This window comes from Tetrahymena thermophila (assembly GCF_000189635.1).
Source record: "Tetrahymena thermophila SB210 genomic scaffold scf_8254823, whole genome shotgun sequence".
Taxonomy (NCBI): Eukaryota; Ciliophora; class Oligohymenophorea; order Hymenostomatida; family Tetrahymenidae; genus Tetrahymena; species Tetrahymena thermophila.
Window position 1 is genome coordinate 255,769 of NW_002476578.1, and position 18,326 is coordinate 274,094.

An 18,326-nucleotide genomic window follows, 5' to 3' on the forward strand; every position below is an offset into this window, starting at 1 on the left:
AAAAGTACTTTAAGTAAAAATGTAAAGATATAATTCACTAACTGATTTATAAAATTCTAATTTAGAAGACAGTAATTATTTATATATAGATTTTAGGGGTTAAAGCTTTGCATCGGGTTTTGGTGCATGCTTATCTAAATGTTTAAATTTAGAAGATTTAACTCTTTCTTTTGTAAATTAGAAAGAAAGAGGATTATTTGATTTAGATGCTAGTTTGAGTAATTGTAAAAAGCTAAATAAATTAACAATAATTTTATCATATAATGAAATTAATGGTTAAGAATTATTTGATTTATGCTTTACTTTTTCTAAATTAAATATCAAATCTTTGGTTTTAGATCTTAGCTTCTTGGAACCATAATACATTTAAATTAATGAGCTAGCTAATTATTTAGGATTAGGATTGGCTGAATGTAAAAATATTTAGATAATGTAATTAAATTTAGAAAGAAATTTAGTTGGAGATAAGGGTTTGTGTAGTATAGGATCAGGATTAGGTTAATGTGAGCAGCTCTAAAGTTTAAAATTAAACCTTTCATGGTTTTCTAGATTAGGTAAACTTTATAATAATAATCTTTATATTCATGACGAAGGTGCTTGTGGCTTAGGAAATGGTCTTGCTTAATGTAGAAATCTAAGAACTCTAAAAATTGACTTAGGTAATAATAACGTTGGAAATTAGGGAGCATATAATTTAGTTATAAATTTAAGCCAATTAGAGCATTTAAACCACTTAAGACTGATATTTACTAAAGAATACAAAAGCCTACAAATATAAAACAAAATTTATAATAAATTAAGAAAATCATTTAGGAAATTAGTTTATTTTAAATTAGATTTCCATAGAGAAGACATAGGCTGATATTTAAAATTAAAAATTTAGTTAAATTAAATAAAATATATAAATATAATGTTCAAAAAAATTCATTTTATTGTTTGTCTTTTTTTCAAAATAAATAAATAAATAAATACTGTTGAATTATCTTTTAATTTGTTGATTTAGTACAAATATATTTGAGAGTAGAAAGATTTTAACCATTCATTATTCATTCTATTTAATCAAATTCAATAAAATATATAAAATAATAATATTACAAAGTTATTTTTTAAGTAATTTAAAAAAAGAAAGTGATAAATAAATTCTAAATATTTCATAATAATGTTAAAATTAGATAAATAAAAAGGTTAGTTGATTCATTCCCTTATTCATTATACATCCATCCTTTTGAATGAAATTATTGCTTCAAATTTTTATTAAACAAAAATGTTTTCATAAAATTAGGAAAATAAGCTAAAAAAGTATTATTTGTTCTCAATTTTCAATTTGATTATTTTTTGCTTCGAATAAATTTTTTTGAAGAATATCTTTCTTTTATCTATCTTTCTATCCTCTAAACTTGAATTAATAATTATTTGTGAATTAGATTAGAAACTAACTTATTTTATTTATTTTATATTAAAAATGTAATTAAATAATTTAAACAGATCGTTTTTTTAGATTAATAAAATTTAAATCTAAATATCTATATATTTATTAATACTATTCTTACTTGAATAACTACTATTTCGACAATAGGAAAATTATAGCTACTGGAAAATAGCAATATATCAATCAATCATTCTATCTATTTTCAATTTAAATTTTCTATTTTAATTTGAAATTTATTTTTCCTTTAGATTATAAAAATAGTACTTATTTTGTTAGGATTGATCAAATAGTTTATGATTTAATTATTCAATCTTTTTATTTAATAGAATATTAAAAAATTTAAGGAGGATAAAATCTATTTTTGATTTGTTTTCATCCTTCCTCTCTTTCTTCTATATTTGGAAATTATTTGTTAAATAGATTAGATAGACTAATTAATAGATTTACTTCTTATATCAATTAAATCAAATTAGGTTTTAATATAGCAATACTCTCTTAAAGAAAATACAAAATCAATTAATCAATACACATATGGACAGATAGTTGGCAACAAAAATTTATTTGCTATTTAACTCTTTTGCGAATATCTTACTAATCTATCTAAGCTTTGTAATTTTTTAATAGGGATCAGTTTGGTATTTCTCATTAATTTGGCTTTATGTTGGCATAGAAAAGTTAATAGTGTTAATAAGTATTTTTTGCAATTAAGAAATGACCATTTTTTATATTTTAGATTTTTTAAACCTAAGCCTCTTTAACTTCTATTTTGATAAGCCCTCTTTAACATAGTTAGTACCATAAAAGGTTATAATTGGTTATAGTTAATTAGTAATATAATTTATAACTATTTTTCCATACAAAATATACAACAATTAGCAGTTTTCTGATGAAGTGGTTTTTATTCTTTATTTTTCTTTTTTTGCAAATATCTTATTACTATCAATACCAACTTCTACTCAATTTACAAATCGCATTTCTTTTAAAATAATACTGGAAAATGTTGCTATGCATCTGTCTTTGTATCTTTTATTAGGATAGTTTACTATGATTAGTGATTCATATGGAATTAATATGGGATATTATTCTCTCATTGTTATTTTCACTTGTGCTATAGTGAAGATATGTTTAATTTATTAGTTTAAATCAATTGATTGCTTAAAAAGTCCTAAAAACTAAAATTACAATGATGAATAAGATAAAGATAAAGATGGAAGAGGACTTGTTTTCATTTTTATTTTAATTTTGCTTGCAAGTTCAAAACTGATGGAAACATATGTTGATTCTTATTCAGCAAATAAAAAAATTTTTGTCCTTGAAATGATAAAAACTTTCATTATGTTTTTGCTTTGTCTCATCTACGGTAGCATAACATAATTGCTTAATACCTAATCACATAACAGAGAATAGCAATTCCAAAAGCTAAATATGATATTATTAATAATCTTTTGTTCACTATACTTTATAATCTGGATTTTTATTTTTTTTACTGACTTTTAAAAAGTGAAATCAGTAATTATAAGAAATGAAAATGATTTATCGAAAATAACTATGTAAATTTAAAATAACTAAAATAAAGTTTATACAATAATTATCCATGATAAAAATACTACAAGCTGCTCTTTACCCTTTGATGATTAAGATTAAAATATATAAAATGGGTAAATATGCAAAAGATGCTAATTTTACAAAGCTATTTGTCAAACTTAACTAAATATTATATTGCAACAAAAATCTCCTGTTGTTTGTTAAAGAATAAATAAGCTTTACGAAGGAGAAGAACACATTAATGAGTAAATTTAATTTATCAATAAATTAAGTCTTTAGTAAATTGTTAAAATAGCTGAATCTAGAATTCAAAGAGGATATTTTATTAACATTTTTACATCAAAGATTATTAATCAGATAAATTAAGAATATTCACGCCCCTAAAATAATTAAATTGTTTTTGGACAACTAAAAAAAATATATTTTGATTAAGTTTCAATCTTACTCTAAAATTTCATATTTTATAAATAAGTTTCAAAGTGTATTCCCTTAAATCCCTCTTTGATAATGTATGATTTAGTAGAAGATTTATTACTTAAAAGCTGAAAGAAAATCAATCTGCTTGATTTCCCTCATATAACTTATCTGAAATTTATTCTAATAACATTTAATTATGTATTATTAAAAGTCTATTATAAATGAATGCATTTTTCTTCATTTTTGTAAAGTTATATCAAAATTTTAAATAATAGTAATGAATTTTATTTGTGCAATATAATTAAATTGATCAGTTAATTAATTAATTAATCAAATTTTTGGTACAATTATATAACACTTTATTTCTTATAGAGAGATTTATTTAATAGTTTTTTAATTATAGAAAAGATTCAAGCTATAATTAATAATTATAATTATTATTTTTCTATTTTTACTATCAAAAAGCTAGGGAGGGCAAAAAAAATTGAGAAAATTTTTTTTACTTAAAATTTTTAAAACTATTTCATAAAAAGCAGCATGCCAACAACTATATTTATATATATGGCACCTTTCTATATTTTATTTATTTATTTGAAAAGCATATATTTAATATCTAATTTTTAAAATAATATAATAATTATTTATTAATATTAGGCAGAATTTCTTGAAAAGTTAGTGTACCAATTAAATTAAATTTTTGATAACTTTTTATGTTGTTTACAATTATTATGATAAGAATATCTATTATTCTTAATAAAGATTTAAATTTTTTTAATAGTTATATTTAAGAAAAAGTAACCAAATCACTACTAGACTCAAATAACAATTAATAATAGTAGTTAAAAATAAAAAAAAAACTAAAAAATATATTTAAATTTATAAGGAGATATTTGGAAATATATAAGGAGAAATCCTTAAAAAGTACTTGAATAATAAAAGGTCTTTACAATTTTTTTTATTTTTTATGTGAGTTTCCCAAAAAAACCTAATTAATATAGAGTATTTTTTTACTGAATATTTTTTTATTGATTAGTGTTTGACATCAAGTTTTATTTTAGATATCAAAAAGGATAACATTTCGTATGTTGTAAACTATAAAAAATTAATTATGAAAAGTGTAAATAAAAAATTAATTAGTTAGTAATTAATTAAGAAAATAGTAATACTGAGTTCATTATTATTATATTTGTTGGTTGTTAACTGTTATCAATAATTACCTCAATAAATAATTTAGTCAACAAAAGAAAATTTAAAAATTTTTAAACGTAAATATCGACTTAATTATTTTTTGTAGACAAGATAAAAATTACAAACATTAAAAAATAAAATAAGAATAAACCTTCATTTTTTATGAGTTAAATAGTAATTATTGTGGATTAAAAAACGATTTTTAATTATAAAAATACATTTTTGTTTATATTATTTATAATAATATTACTTACTTCATAATTTATTTATTTAATTTAATTGGTCAGTATTATTAATAACATCACATCCATCTTAAATGGCAAAATTTAATTATAATGAATTTAATAAAAAATATTTAAAAAAAGCTTAAATTCTTAATTAACTTTTTTTTTGAAATAAATCATGGGCTGCACTAGTGGAAAGCAAATCAAAAATGTTAAAAATAAAAATAAATTTCATCATGAAAAATTTTCACAGGATAAAAGAATTTCGTAGATAATAAATTCAATTTAAAATTTAGCAAATGAACTCGAAAAAACTTACTTTGATATCATGAATTAAAATGCTGAAATTCCTGAAGAATATTCTATGCTAGAACCATCATAGTTTTTAGAAAATCTTAGAGAAGAAAGTTTTTTAAAAAATGAAGAAATAGATGAAATAGAAAAAAAATTTAAGATTGTTTTCAATAAAATTTCAAAAATAATAGCTGAAGCTTCTTTTCTTTTATTTGATTCCTGCTAAAATAAAATGATGAGCAAATAAAATGAATAATTTTTCTTCACATTTATACTCTTATACGAAGAAACATGTAAATCATTTTTTGAGTACTATGATAAAAAGTAAACCAAAAAATTTTTTGAGATAGTTTGCTCAAAATCTTTCATTCAAATAACAACATAAGAAGATACATTACCGTCTAACTGTTCATCTTAATAAATATCATAACAATAAAAAAGTTATTGACCATCATTAAACTTTTACTAATTTTTTCTAAATTAAAATAACTAACTAATAAGCATTTTATATAGAATATTCAGTCTTAAACCCTATAATTAAAATTAAATAGATAATATCTTAATTAATATGTATTTAAAATAAATTTGCACTATCTATTTTATTATTTATTTATCATAATATTGATTAATTTTATAGTTAATTTCTTTTTATAAATACCATAGTTTTTTTTTATTTATTACATATTATTTTATGAAATTTTATAAAAAGAAAAAAAGAATAAAAAATAATTCTTCTAACATTTTGTAATTGTAAGTAAATTTTAATGGAGAGAATACAATATAACCAAATAATATTTAGTTTAAAAATGGTAAGTTATTCAAAATAAATTAAAGGTACATAAATTTGATAAATTAATCGAGTTTTTATTTTTTAACTATCTAGTGATTTAACCATCTAAATTGATTGATTAATTGGTACTTTAATTTTGTTCTAGTCACTTCTTTTTCTTATTCAAGCATATATACTAACTAACTAATTAATACTAATATTAGGAATATTAGTATTCAATAAATAAGTATCTAATTAATTGTTATTACTAAGGTAACCTTAATATCATTTGGATATCTATAAAATTATTTTTATCATCCAATTTAATTTATTGGCCTTGATAATTTTAACTATTTTTTTAATTTTTTATAAATTATTAAAATTGTTAATTTAGCTTCCTAAGTCATTTAAACTTAATAAATATTTTTAACAATATTTTAATAAAAGAATACAATTTTACTGGGTATCTTTTGCATAGTTAATTTATTTTTAGAAATGTTTGATAAAAAATATCTAATATTTGCTTCATTAAAGTAAAAAACATCATAGATAGATTAATAAGTTTATTTGATTTTTAAAATTACTAATTTATATTTTTTATAAATATTAAAATAGCTCATAGAAATCTATTTTTATTTTATTTATTTTAAATTAATTATGAGAAAATATTAATCTTTAACCTTTTAAGTTTTTCTTTGATAAAAATAAAAATATATTTAAATTCTTAACTTTTTATTGATCGTAAACCTTAGTAAATTCTTAAATAAAACTCTTCACTCACTTTAATTTTCAGTAAATACATCATTTTGTGTTCTAATATCGTCTGTAAATACTCTTATTAGGATATTAAGCTGATCTTATTTTAAATAAAAAAGAAGCAGCTTAAATAATATTTTGGTAAGTTAAAATAGTTAATGTTATTTAGTTTAATGGTATTTTTCTCTCTGATAATTGATAGAAATTTATAATTTTTTAAACATAAATTTAGTAATTTAAAGTTCTAGATCAATTTGAACAAATTAACTGAGAGAAAAATAATAGTAATAGTAATATATTATTAATTGATATTAATGTTGAATAAAACTACATTAAAACTAAATAAATATTTCTCAAAGGGTAATAAATATCTACTAAAAATTATAAATATATTAGAAATCTTTAGAAGCTTTATTTAAATTTATAAAGCAAGTAAAATTAATAATCAATTTTTATAGTATCAAAAATTGTTTAGTTTTTATTAAAATATATTTAATTTTTAATATTTCATTTAAAAAGTCTAATCTTATTTTTGTATGCTAGCAAATTAGACATTTTAAAGGGCTGATTTTAGTTGTTAAAATTAATTTTATTTTAAAAAATATCTTTATTCTTTGTTTTAGCTTGTTAAGTAGACAACTTTTTATTAAACAATATTGTGTGACTATGTATGGGTAAAGTTACTAAAATACAATTTACTAAAGAACAAATTATTATTTTGACAGACAAATATTGGACTATTAACTTTTAAATTTTGGAAATAGGTTCTATGAATCTATTTATTTATTCAGTTTGATAAGGTGATTGATAGCTTTTTATAAAAGCTCTTAAAATCTTCATAAATTATTTTAATTTTTATTGTTTATTGCTTACTTATCTTAAAGGAAAAGTTCTAAGGAATGTAAGTAAGTATATGGATTTAAATGTATCGAAATCATTCAAAAATAATAAATAATAAGCTTTAATTATATGAGCATTAATACTTTACAAATTTTTTTGTTTCAAGATTTTGCCATCCTTACAGATTACTTTTAATTTTGAGATATTTTTTTAATAAATCTATTCAAGGATTCATTAAAAATTTAAAATCACAAACATTAATAATTAAATATAATTTATCAGATCTTAGTCTATAAAGATATGAATTTAATTAATACTTGCTTATTTTATTAATGTAAGTAAAAGAGTTATTTAGTAAATTCAAGAAAAATATAAGTAAAAAACAGCATCACACTTTAAAAGTAAAAATTTGCAATTAAGCATTTATAAATATAATAAAAAAAGCTATTAATAAACATTTAACCATATTTATCTACAAATTTTATGATTGTAAATAATTCGTGTATATATTAGCTAGAGCTATTTTTTACCTAAGTAAAATCTTATTTGATTTACTAACTTTGATTTCCAAAAAAAAAAATTTTTGTTGGATCACTTATTATATTTCTTAAGCTATTCTAAGTATTTTTAGTTAACGTATTCATTATTTTTTATTTATATTCTTAGCAAAATTATATATTTTGATTTTGCTGAAAGAGATGAACATATTGTTAGAAATAGTCTATATTTAGATTTCTTCTAGATTAAAAATGCTTATAATTTCATAGATTGATACATTAACATAAAGTGAAAACTTTGCTATATTTGGTAAATTTAATATAAACAATATTTTTAATTAAAAATTTACAAAATAATATATTGAAATCATAACAATTATCTTGATCACATTCACAGACAAACAAATGGGCTGCGTTGGAGGAAAATAATCTAAAAATTATATGTGCACATCAAAGGATAGCTAAACTGCTTCGAATTTGTAGTAAGAGAAAGCTTCTTAGATGATATCTTCTTTACTAGAAATAGCAAATAACCTTGAAGATTTATACACAAATATTCTATAGGAAAACACCTAGATACCTGAAAAGTATGCTCTTTTGCATCCTTCGGAATTTTTGTAAAAACTCAGAGAAACAGACTAATTTATGGAAGAAGATATAGATAGAATAGAATAATAATTTAATCATCTGTTTAAAAAGCTATCTGTAATAATTAATTAAGCATCCTTGATGCTATTTGACTATAAATAAAGTAATTTAATTAGTGAAGAAAAGAAAAATATTCTTTTAACATTTATAATGCTCTACGAGAGCACATGCTAAAAATTTATAAATTATTACAATCAAAGGAGTCTAGAAAAGAGTGTAAAAACAACTAACTCCAAAATAATCTCTTAAGATATGCTCTCATAAAATTAATAATCGAGAAGCTAAAATTAAATTGCTTCAACTTAACTTTTTTATAGAAAAGATCATTAAAAGTGAAATCACCCAAATAATAAATTATCTTTCTGAATAAATAATTAAGTGACTCTCTAATTAACTAACTAACTAACTTACTAACTATCTAACCTATCTTTTTCTAAATAAATTACTAAGTGACTGACTATCTAACTAGTTATCTAACTTTATCATTTTATAAATTAACAAAAATCTAATAAACTTATTCTCTATTTATTGTAAACATAACATATATATCTTTTCTATTATAATATATTTTTATTCTCATCTAATTAAAGTATAACATCAAAAAACCTTCAAATAACTATCCATTTATTAACAATTTATGTAAACAAAAAAATAATAAATATATTTTTAGCAATTCTAAGAATAATCATTAATGAGATGTTATCTCATTTTTAATATTTTCTTTATTCAAACATTCAAGCGAAGCATAAATAAATAAGATGATACGCTTATAGAACCAATCTTTTATAATATATAAATAATTTATTAATATCTAAAATTTATGCTTTTGTTATTCAATCTGGTTTTGCTGAGATATTGAAATTTGCTTTGGAATACATACAACTTGAGTTTATATTTATAAATCACTATGGCATTTATAATTATTTGTTTATAGAAAGAAAGTAAAAAGTATTCAGCATGATTCTTAATTATAATTTACAAAATTAATTTGATTATATTTTTTTTTGAATTCTATTTGGTTTTTTTCAATTTTCATTATTCAAGCCTTTTAGAAATAAATTAATTATTAAATACTGTTTGGTAATACTTAGGTCGCTTGAACTACTGTGAAAACTTTACATTTGTTATTTTTAAATATAAAAAATAAAAATAAGCTACTTTTACAATTAATAAAATCAAATTCATAAAAACTAATCATTAAAAACATCCCATTTTTAATTATTTTTGCATCTAATTTGATATTTTATTAATTTTTCCTATTAATAAATAAAAGCATTAGGTCTCAAAAAATCTTTAAATAAGGGAATCCTTTAATATCAGTCCACATTTTGTTTTTTATGTGAAAATATAGAAAATAAATTAATAAGTCGTCTTTTAAAATAGTAAATAAAATAAAATAAAAGTAATATATATTTCTAAAAGAAATTTATAATTAAAATTTAGAGAAGAATTAGTTTGTAATCATTATTAGAAATAAATAAATAATCTTTGTTACAGAGTCTATAAAAAGTGAAATTTGAATAATAATAAAAATATCAATTTCAATTTAGTTTAATTAGCTATTTTTTAATTTATCTATTTTCTAATTATGTTTTTAAATCCCTAAAAATTAAATGGGGAAAAATATAATTTGTTTAAAAATACTATCTCTTTTCTACGAATTCCTTCAATTTCTAACCCGTTAAATCTAATTTTTTTATTTTACATTAATTTGCTAAAAACTTTACTTACAACTGCAAACTGTACTACTTACAATTGAAAAATTATTTTAAATAAAAAGCTAATAAATAGATAATTTATTGACTAAAATCATATAATATTTTTTCCTAAATAGATAAATTTTTTATTTTAAATGCTAAAAAATGGCATTTTAAAAATATGAATTAAGTTACTAAAAAATATTATAGCGATTGATTTTATCAACTAATTTAAATAAATATATGCTAAAAATTAAAGCAGATTATTGTTAGAAGAAAAAAATTTTTGTTATTTCTAATTTATTTATATGTAAACAAGCAAAAAATTAAAGTAATCAAAAATTAATCTGAAATACTTGCTAATTTGTGAATAAAAAAAAGTAAGCATATATTGTTTTTATATGTTAATTTTTTAGTGAATACCCTTAATAACTTTTATTTGCTCTAAAAAACATTAACTGTAAATTAACCTACTAAATGATAAGAATTTATAAACTAACTCACCTGATATTTATTATATGACAAACTAAATATATATTTACTTATTATTCCATATGCTGTGAAATTAAAATAAAGTAAAAAAATATTTTTTAAATTTTTCATTAAATTGAAATTTATTTTGATGGAAAAATAATTTCAAAATTTAATAATTGATGTTTATTTAATAATTTTAAAAATTTGTTGCCATTCTGCTTTTAGAAGAATATAATTTATAAATTAGTGGTTATAACGCATTTAATCTATGAGTTAACAAAAATGTTAAATTGGAAATATTAAATCATATTAGATATATAAAATAAATAGGTTTAACTTAAGAAAATATTATTTTTTAACAAAAAGTACACATTCATATATTAAAATCTCTAAGTACAAAATGCATTTAATCATGCTTTTGCTAAAATGTTCATTTATTTAATGTTATTTTTTAATGGATAATTGAAATAAAGTTTTAATTATAAAAACAATTATTTTAAATTGAGTAATAATTTTGGATATTCAAATTAATGAAAATAATTATTATCAGATAAAATATTTCAAACAAGTCACTAATTAATTTTAGATATTTTAATTAAAACAATGCATTTATTTTGGTATCATATAAAATTTGCAAGGGAAATAATTATGACAACAGATTATTCTGCAAGTAAACAGAAAAGCCAGTAAAAAAGTAAAAATTTGTTAATTTTATAAAATTAAATACTAAAGATTGAAATTATTAAAGTTAATAAGAATAATTAATATCTTGCAAAAAAATAATTAAAAAGTAAAATTAATCATAAACAAAAAACACAAGTCTACTTGATTAGTTTCTTATAAAATAAGTAAATAAATCACTAACTAACTAAATGGGTTGCGTGAGTCATAAATAAAGAAAAAGAGAAACAATTGTATAAAATTTAACTGTTCAAAACGAATATGATTATTAACATGCCCAAAATATTATAAATTCCATTAATAATACTCTCAAAAAACTTGAAAAGTATTATTCTTAAGTCATATCTATGAATTAATAAATTCCAGAAAAATTTGCAATGCTTTCTCCATAATTTTTTTTGTAGCAGATAAGATAAAATAATATCTTAAATATAATTTAAATAGAGGATATAGAGTAAAAATTTTTAATTCTGTTTACAGATCTTAACAAACATATAAACTCAGCAACTAATTTCCTTCACTTTAACAAAAATATGCAATAATCCTTAGAAGAATAGAAATTTATACTTAAGTCTTTGGTTCTAAAATACGAAAACTTATGTTTGTAATTTTTTGCATATTTGAAAGAGAATGACTAAAAGAGGCTAACTCAAGATAAAATCAATTTACAGAACAGAATGAAGAAAGCCTTTACTAAGAATATTATTGAAGAAAATTAAACTTCATTAAATCTATCAACTCAAGAAAGCAAATTATAAATAAATTGATTTATTTATTTATTTATCTTGACCAGCATAAATAATTAAACAAAACTATTACTAACCCATATCAATCATTGGATGAAAAATACTTCAAACAAATACTAAACAATTATATTTAAAATGTATAAAATAATTTAATTAATTAAATAATTCACTCATAATAATGATATTCATTTATAACTAAAAATTAGTCCATTTATATTATTTATTTAGTTAGACAGACAGAGGTGTAAATATTACCTATACGTACGTTTTTGTAATAAAAATATGTAAAATAACTTGATTTACTAAATTTACAAACTATTTCTCACTGTTTGTCTAAATAATCAGTTAATTTGAATTCACTTTTAAAAAACAAGTGATTTACCCAATCATTTATTATTTATCGCTTAAGTTATTCAAGATAATTGATTGAGTTACTGGACCTATTAATTTAAAGGTTTAATGTCTAGATTTTATTATTTATATTACATTCTAAAAAAACTAATTTTATCCACAAAAATTGTTAAAGTTTCTATTAAATTCAATCAATAATTAATGGAAAATTCTACTTTGAATTTATAAATGAATATTTGAAATTTAAAAAAGTAATATTTTAGCATTTTTCTTGCAAAAAGCACTTCAGTAAATGATAAATATCAAAATTCTCATAGACTATTTATTAATTGAATTAATTAATCAATGATTAATAATTAAAGGTTACAATTTAAAGAAATCTCGAACATAGATAGATGTCTTGATAAATTATTTTGAAGTAATTTAAATTTATTATAGATATTATCTATTTATTTATTCTTTTATAACAAATCTTATCTAGTATTAACAAACAATTTTTATATTAAAATCAAGATTTTTTCTTAAAATGCATTTAAAAATGTGAAAAAAAGGTATTTTTAGTAAAAAAATAAGTTTTTTTTTGTAATAAAAGCAATAAAACCTAAAAATAATTCAATTGAAATTTAAGTTATCATATATTTAAAGTAATTTTTTAAAACAAAAGTGAAGTTATTTTCATTTTTTAATATATTAATACTGCAATAGTCAATATTTAATATATAATATTTAATATAAATACTATATTTCTAATTTATTAAGCCAGCTTAAAAATACCTTTCACCCAAATTTGATCTAGTTTGTTTTTAAAAATTTGATAACTTAGTCTTAAGTGGCTAGTGCTTAATATATGAAATATAATATATAATACTAATTAATAATAATAATTAGATTTTTAATTTACTAAATATTTAATTTTATTTTTTTATCTTATGTTTTAAAAGATATTATTTTATATTTTTTAAAATGTTAAATTTATTAATACCAAAGATTTTTGTTCTTAGATGTTTAAAATAAATTAATCAAATTTATATTTTATTTTAAAGCAAATTTTACTTACATAATATTTAATATTAGTTAAATAAAATTTATTTTTATTTTGAATTGAATTTAATATTAAAATATTTACAATACATTTTTATGTAGGATTATTTGTAAAATATACAATATTATTTTAAGTATTTTATATTAATTATCAAACAATATTTTAAATCATATTAAACTATTGATACTTTTTAAATTAATTAATTAACAATCTTAAAATTTATAATTTGATTTTATTAAAATTAAATTAAAAAGAATTTTGAATTTATTTCCTTAAGTATGTTTATTGATTATTAAAATTAGCTAACATAATGATTTCTGTTGAGCAGCTATTTTGAATAACAGAGAAAATAAAAGTATAAAAGAATATGTTTAATATATTTGATAGATGGCTTAGTGCTAAAAAAAAGATTATCAAAAATATTAAATTTTTTAATTGTAAATTTAATAAGATTATGGATATATGTGTTTGCTTGCTTGCTTGCTTTTATTTTTGATATTAAAATTAAATTAATTTAGAATGGGATTGTTTAGGTAGGATTCATTCTTTGTTTTCATGTTTGATTGCTTAGTTAATTGATTGTTTGTTTGCCTTTAAAAAGAAAAGTTAATGACACAGAGAAAAATAAAAAGAAATAAAAAAGATTGCAGTATTCAATAAAAAATCAATAAAATTAAATAGTTTTTGTTTTTGATTGATTAAATAGACTAAGACGCAGAAGATATTGATATCATAAATCATAAATTAAATAAAATATAGTAAGCAAACAAGCAAGCACTAAAAATAACCAAGTGGAAGCCAATATAAAATTTAATAGAAATAAGTTTAAAAAGCAAAATCTAGGTAAAATGATTTCACAGATATTTATTTTGTCTGCTAGAGGAGATATTATTATCAATCGTGATTTTAGATCTGATTTAGTCAAAAATACTCATGAAGTTTTCTACAGATAAGTTAAGTTGTCAAAAGGAGATTGCCAACCTTTATTCAACATTGACGGAGTTAATTTTAGCTATTTGAAACGTGCTGGTTTATATATAGTTGCTACTTCTCGCTTCGATAACTCACCCTCTTTTATTTTAGAAATTTTAAATAGAGTTTGCACTGTCATTAAAGATTTTTGTGGTGTTTTGAGCGAAGAAGCAATCCGTAAGAATTTTATTTTGATTTACGAATTGTTAGATGAGATGATCGATTTTGGCTATCCCCAACTTATTTAAACTGAGTAAGTTAAACCTCATATCGCAAACGAGCCCATAGTTATCAAGAAGTAAACTCTTCCTACAACCACCACAGGAAGATTAGGTTCTCTCTTTAATTAAGGAACTGTTTCTTCTATTGCCACCAATCGTCCTGTAAATTCATAATCTAAGAAGAATGAAATATTCGTTGATGTTTTTGAAAAAATCAGTGTTCTTTTCAACGCTTCAGGATATGTTATTAACTCCTCCATAGAAGGATGTATTTAAATGAAATCTTATCTTAATGGAAATCCTCCTTTGAAACTCGCCTTAAACGAAGACTTAGTTGTAAGCATATTATTAATTCATTTATTCATTATTTTATAAAGCAATAAAATGCTCAAATTAGTAAGAAATACCAAGCTGGTATTGTAAATATTTAAATTCTTCACAAAGATAAATAGAATAAAATAGATTACTTGTGCAAATATAAAATTAAATTCAAATATTTGGGCCTAAATTACATAAAAACAGATATGTTTATTAAGAAAATGATATAAATTAGCTAGATTGTTTTTAAAATCGAAAATTATTAATTTTTTTATTATTAATGAATGATAGATTGGTAAAGGTGAGAATGGCAGAGTAGTCTTAGATGATTGCAATTTCCATGACTGTGTGAACACAAATGAATTCGATTTAAGCAAAACTTTGAGAATCTAACCTCCTGATGGTGAGTTTGTTGTTATGAATTATAGAGTTACTTCAGAATTCTAAACACCTTTTAGAATATATCCAGTTATTGAAGAAATATCTAACTTCAAGCTCGAGTTGCATTTAAAGGTTAAAGCATGCTTCCCTAAAGAAATATTTGCAAGTTACGTTACTTTGACATTCCCTATGCCTAAATTAGCATCAAATATCACTAACGAATTAGGAAAGAATGCATCAAATTAAAGTGTTGATATTGAAAATAAAGGAGATGTTAAAATGGTAAAGTGGAATATTAAAAAATTCATGGGTGACACTGAATAAGTATTAATAACAAAAATTACTCTCTAATCAAGTGCTAATTCATACAGTGCTCGTAAAGAAATTGGTCCCATTAATGTCAGCTTTGAAGTTCCTATGTATAATGTATCTAATTTACAAATTAGATTCCTTCGTATTGATGACAAAGAAAAGAGTAATCCATTTAGATGGGTCCGTTTCATCACCTAGTCATCTTCATATGTTTGTAGAACTTGATATCTTCACCTATTATGAACTGATTCATTCATTTACTCGTTAATTTTTAAACCAAATAAATAGCAAATTTGATTCTATTAAAATTCAAAAAGCATAAAATAGAGAAATAAATAAATAAATATAAATTGATAATTAAGTTAGAATGTTTTTTATAATTGTTTTTAGGTATTCGAATTTAATTAATAATAAATAAAAAATGCAAAAAAATAACAATTATTTTATTTTATATTTTATTGTTATTATATTTAGCTAATTTTTTCTTATTTTAAATCAGTCAAGCTAAAATTAAAAGTGATTATACAGATTTATTATTTATAAAAATAATTCAAATATTTGGAAATAATTTTTGAATAAAAATATTTTAAATAAATGATGCTAAATTTAAAGTTAAAATTCATAAAAATAAATAAGAATAATTGACAAAAATAATTTTATTTTTTTGTATTTATTAATTTTTGATATTTTTAAATAATATAATTAAAATAAAATTAAGTTATTAATTATGATAAAAAAATTGAATTTACTAGTGACATTTGATTAATTTAAATATAATAAATATTTTTATACTTAACAAAAGTGATAATAATAATACTTTTAAGAGTTTTATAAATGAAATATTTTACTTAAATAAAATTTTGAGATTCATTTAACTCCTAAAGCTTGTTAAATAGATGAAAATTACAAAAATTAAATACATTCATCATTTAAATGAATGAATGAATCTACCTACATTACATTACATACATACATTCTTGCTATTTAATATTTTATCTAACGATTTTAAACTTAAAGATGGTTTGTTGGTTTGTTTTATTAAGAATTTTCTTATATTGCAAAATAGGTTGGTTAATCTTTATGATAATATTTTTAATAAATGAGTCAAAAATATGTATCAAGTTATTAAGCTACTTTGATTGCTCATTTTTGGGAATATTTATTATGATTTAAAAAATAATATTATGCAAAATTAGCAATATTTTGTTTCTACATGAAAAATTGATTATTTTTGAATAAAATTTTATAATTTATTTATTTATTTGTTTATTTATTTATAATTAGTATTTATTGAGTTTATTTTGAAATGTTATATTTTTTTCAATAAATTTTAAATCTCATTTAATTTAAGAAATTTTATCTAGCTGGAAGGGTAATTATGAGATAAATGCATATTGTGGGTATGTTCTTCTTATATTTTCTTTCATTAAATGGCTAGCTGCACAATATGTGTAATCATCATCTTATTCTGGCATTTCATCAGATATATCTAGCCTGGATTCTTTTGATTCTTTCATTTTATTTGATCGGATTTAACTATTCTTTTGTGAATTTTTATTTCCGTCTTATTGTTTGGTTGATTGGATTTCGTTTTAGTTTTGATTATTATCTTCAAAGCTAGATTCTTTAGTTATTGATTCTTCCTCCTCTTCTTCTTACCCATTTATTTTATTTATTATTGCATCTTTGCCCATAAATTGTAAATTTTCTGCATTTGGATTTGTTTATGGTGTCATATGGGAAGGATATTGTATAAAATTTTAGCTGTCTGAGGAGCTCGCATTGCCTAAGCTGTTACTAAAATTAGCACCAATGCTGTTGCTGTTGTTAAATATATTTTTCTTCTAATCAGATGGACTGCTACAGAAGGAATTGTACTAACCACTTGGCTAGTTAATGATTGAATAATTCGGTTAAATAGAATTGTCTTTTGCTAATGATATATTATGATTTGAGTTTAGAGATTGCAAAATATTTTATTCACTTGAAAGCTACTGCATATTATAGAAATAAGAGTTGTGTTATTTTTATTCGTCTTCAGAACGTAAGTTTGAGTTGGTGAGTTCTGAGTGATCAAAAGTTCTTTCAACTATAGTTTATAGGATTTTAGAGGGTCGCTTATTAAAATTGTAGCGAGCATTTCCTCCTTGAGTTTATTTGTTTTTTAAAAATACTTGATGAACTAAAGCCTGTTTGGCTGTTATTCTCTTTAAAGGATCTTTACAAAGCATTCTTTGCAGAAGGTCCATCATTCCGTAACTTATATCAGAGTCGATATATAATTTTGTTGTTAAAATATTATCTATCTATTACTATGTTGGAATGGATAAGAAATTGAGTTAGTATAGGATTATCCCAAGACTGTAAATATCAGATTTTAAATAATCGTCAATTGAGAGTCTTCCCGTGTAATTGATAATTTCAGGAGCTACATATACTAGCGATTCTCCTGAAGGAATAGGTATAGGGGATTTAGGAGGCATTCTTCCATTTTAAAGAAGACGCAAGTCAATAGCCTACTCGA

At 20.5% G+C, this 18,326-nt stretch overlaps 4 protein-coding genes across 4 annotated transcripts; 3 read left to right on the forward strand and 1 right to left on the reverse strand. All coding sequences in view use genetic code 6, as the record gives it.

The window, feature by feature from the left end:
• Positions 1-19: 19 nt before the first annotated feature.
• TTHERM_00547900 (cyclic nucleotide-binding domain protein) lies at positions 20-862 on the forward strand (the record flags this gene model as incomplete). The annotated part of the gene is made up of 1 exon (XM_971556.2): positions 20-862. The coding sequence occupies one exon, from the start codon at positions 20-22 to the stop codon at positions 860-862; it is 843 nt and encodes a 280-aa protein (XP_976649.2).
• A 7,439-nt stretch (positions 863-8,301) lies between these two features.
• TTHERM_00545880 (hypothetical protein) lies at positions 8,302-8,943 on the forward strand (the record flags this gene model as incomplete). The annotated part of the gene is made up of 1 exon (XM_971552.2): positions 8,302-8,943. Exon 1 carries the CDS (start codon positions 8,365-8,367, stop codon positions 8,941-8,943), a length of 579 nt encoding a protein of 192 aa, XP_976645.1. The 5' UTR covers positions 8,302-8,364.
• A 5,503-nt stretch (positions 8,944-14,446) lies between these two features.
• On the forward strand, positions 14,447-16,027 carry TTHERM_00545860 (clathrin adapter protein AP-1, mu subunit; the record flags this gene model as incomplete). The annotated part of the gene is made up of 2 exons (XM_971550.3): positions 14,447-15,127; positions 15,401-16,027. The coding sequence occupies 2 exons, from the start codon at positions 14,447-14,449 to the stop codon at positions 16,025-16,027; spliced, it is 1,308 nt and encodes a 435-aa protein (XP_976643.1).
• A 1,112-nt stretch (positions 16,028-17,139) lies between these two features.
• TTHERM_00545850 (kinase domain protein) lies at positions 17,140-18,285 on the reverse strand (the record flags this gene model as incomplete). The annotated part of the gene is made up of 1 exon (XM_971549.1): positions 17,140-18,285. The coding sequence occupies one exon, from the start codon at positions 18,283-18,285 to the stop codon at positions 17,140-17,142; it is 1,146 nt and encodes a 381-aa protein (XP_976642.1).
• Between the last annotated feature and the right edge of the window lie 41 nt (positions 18,286-18,326).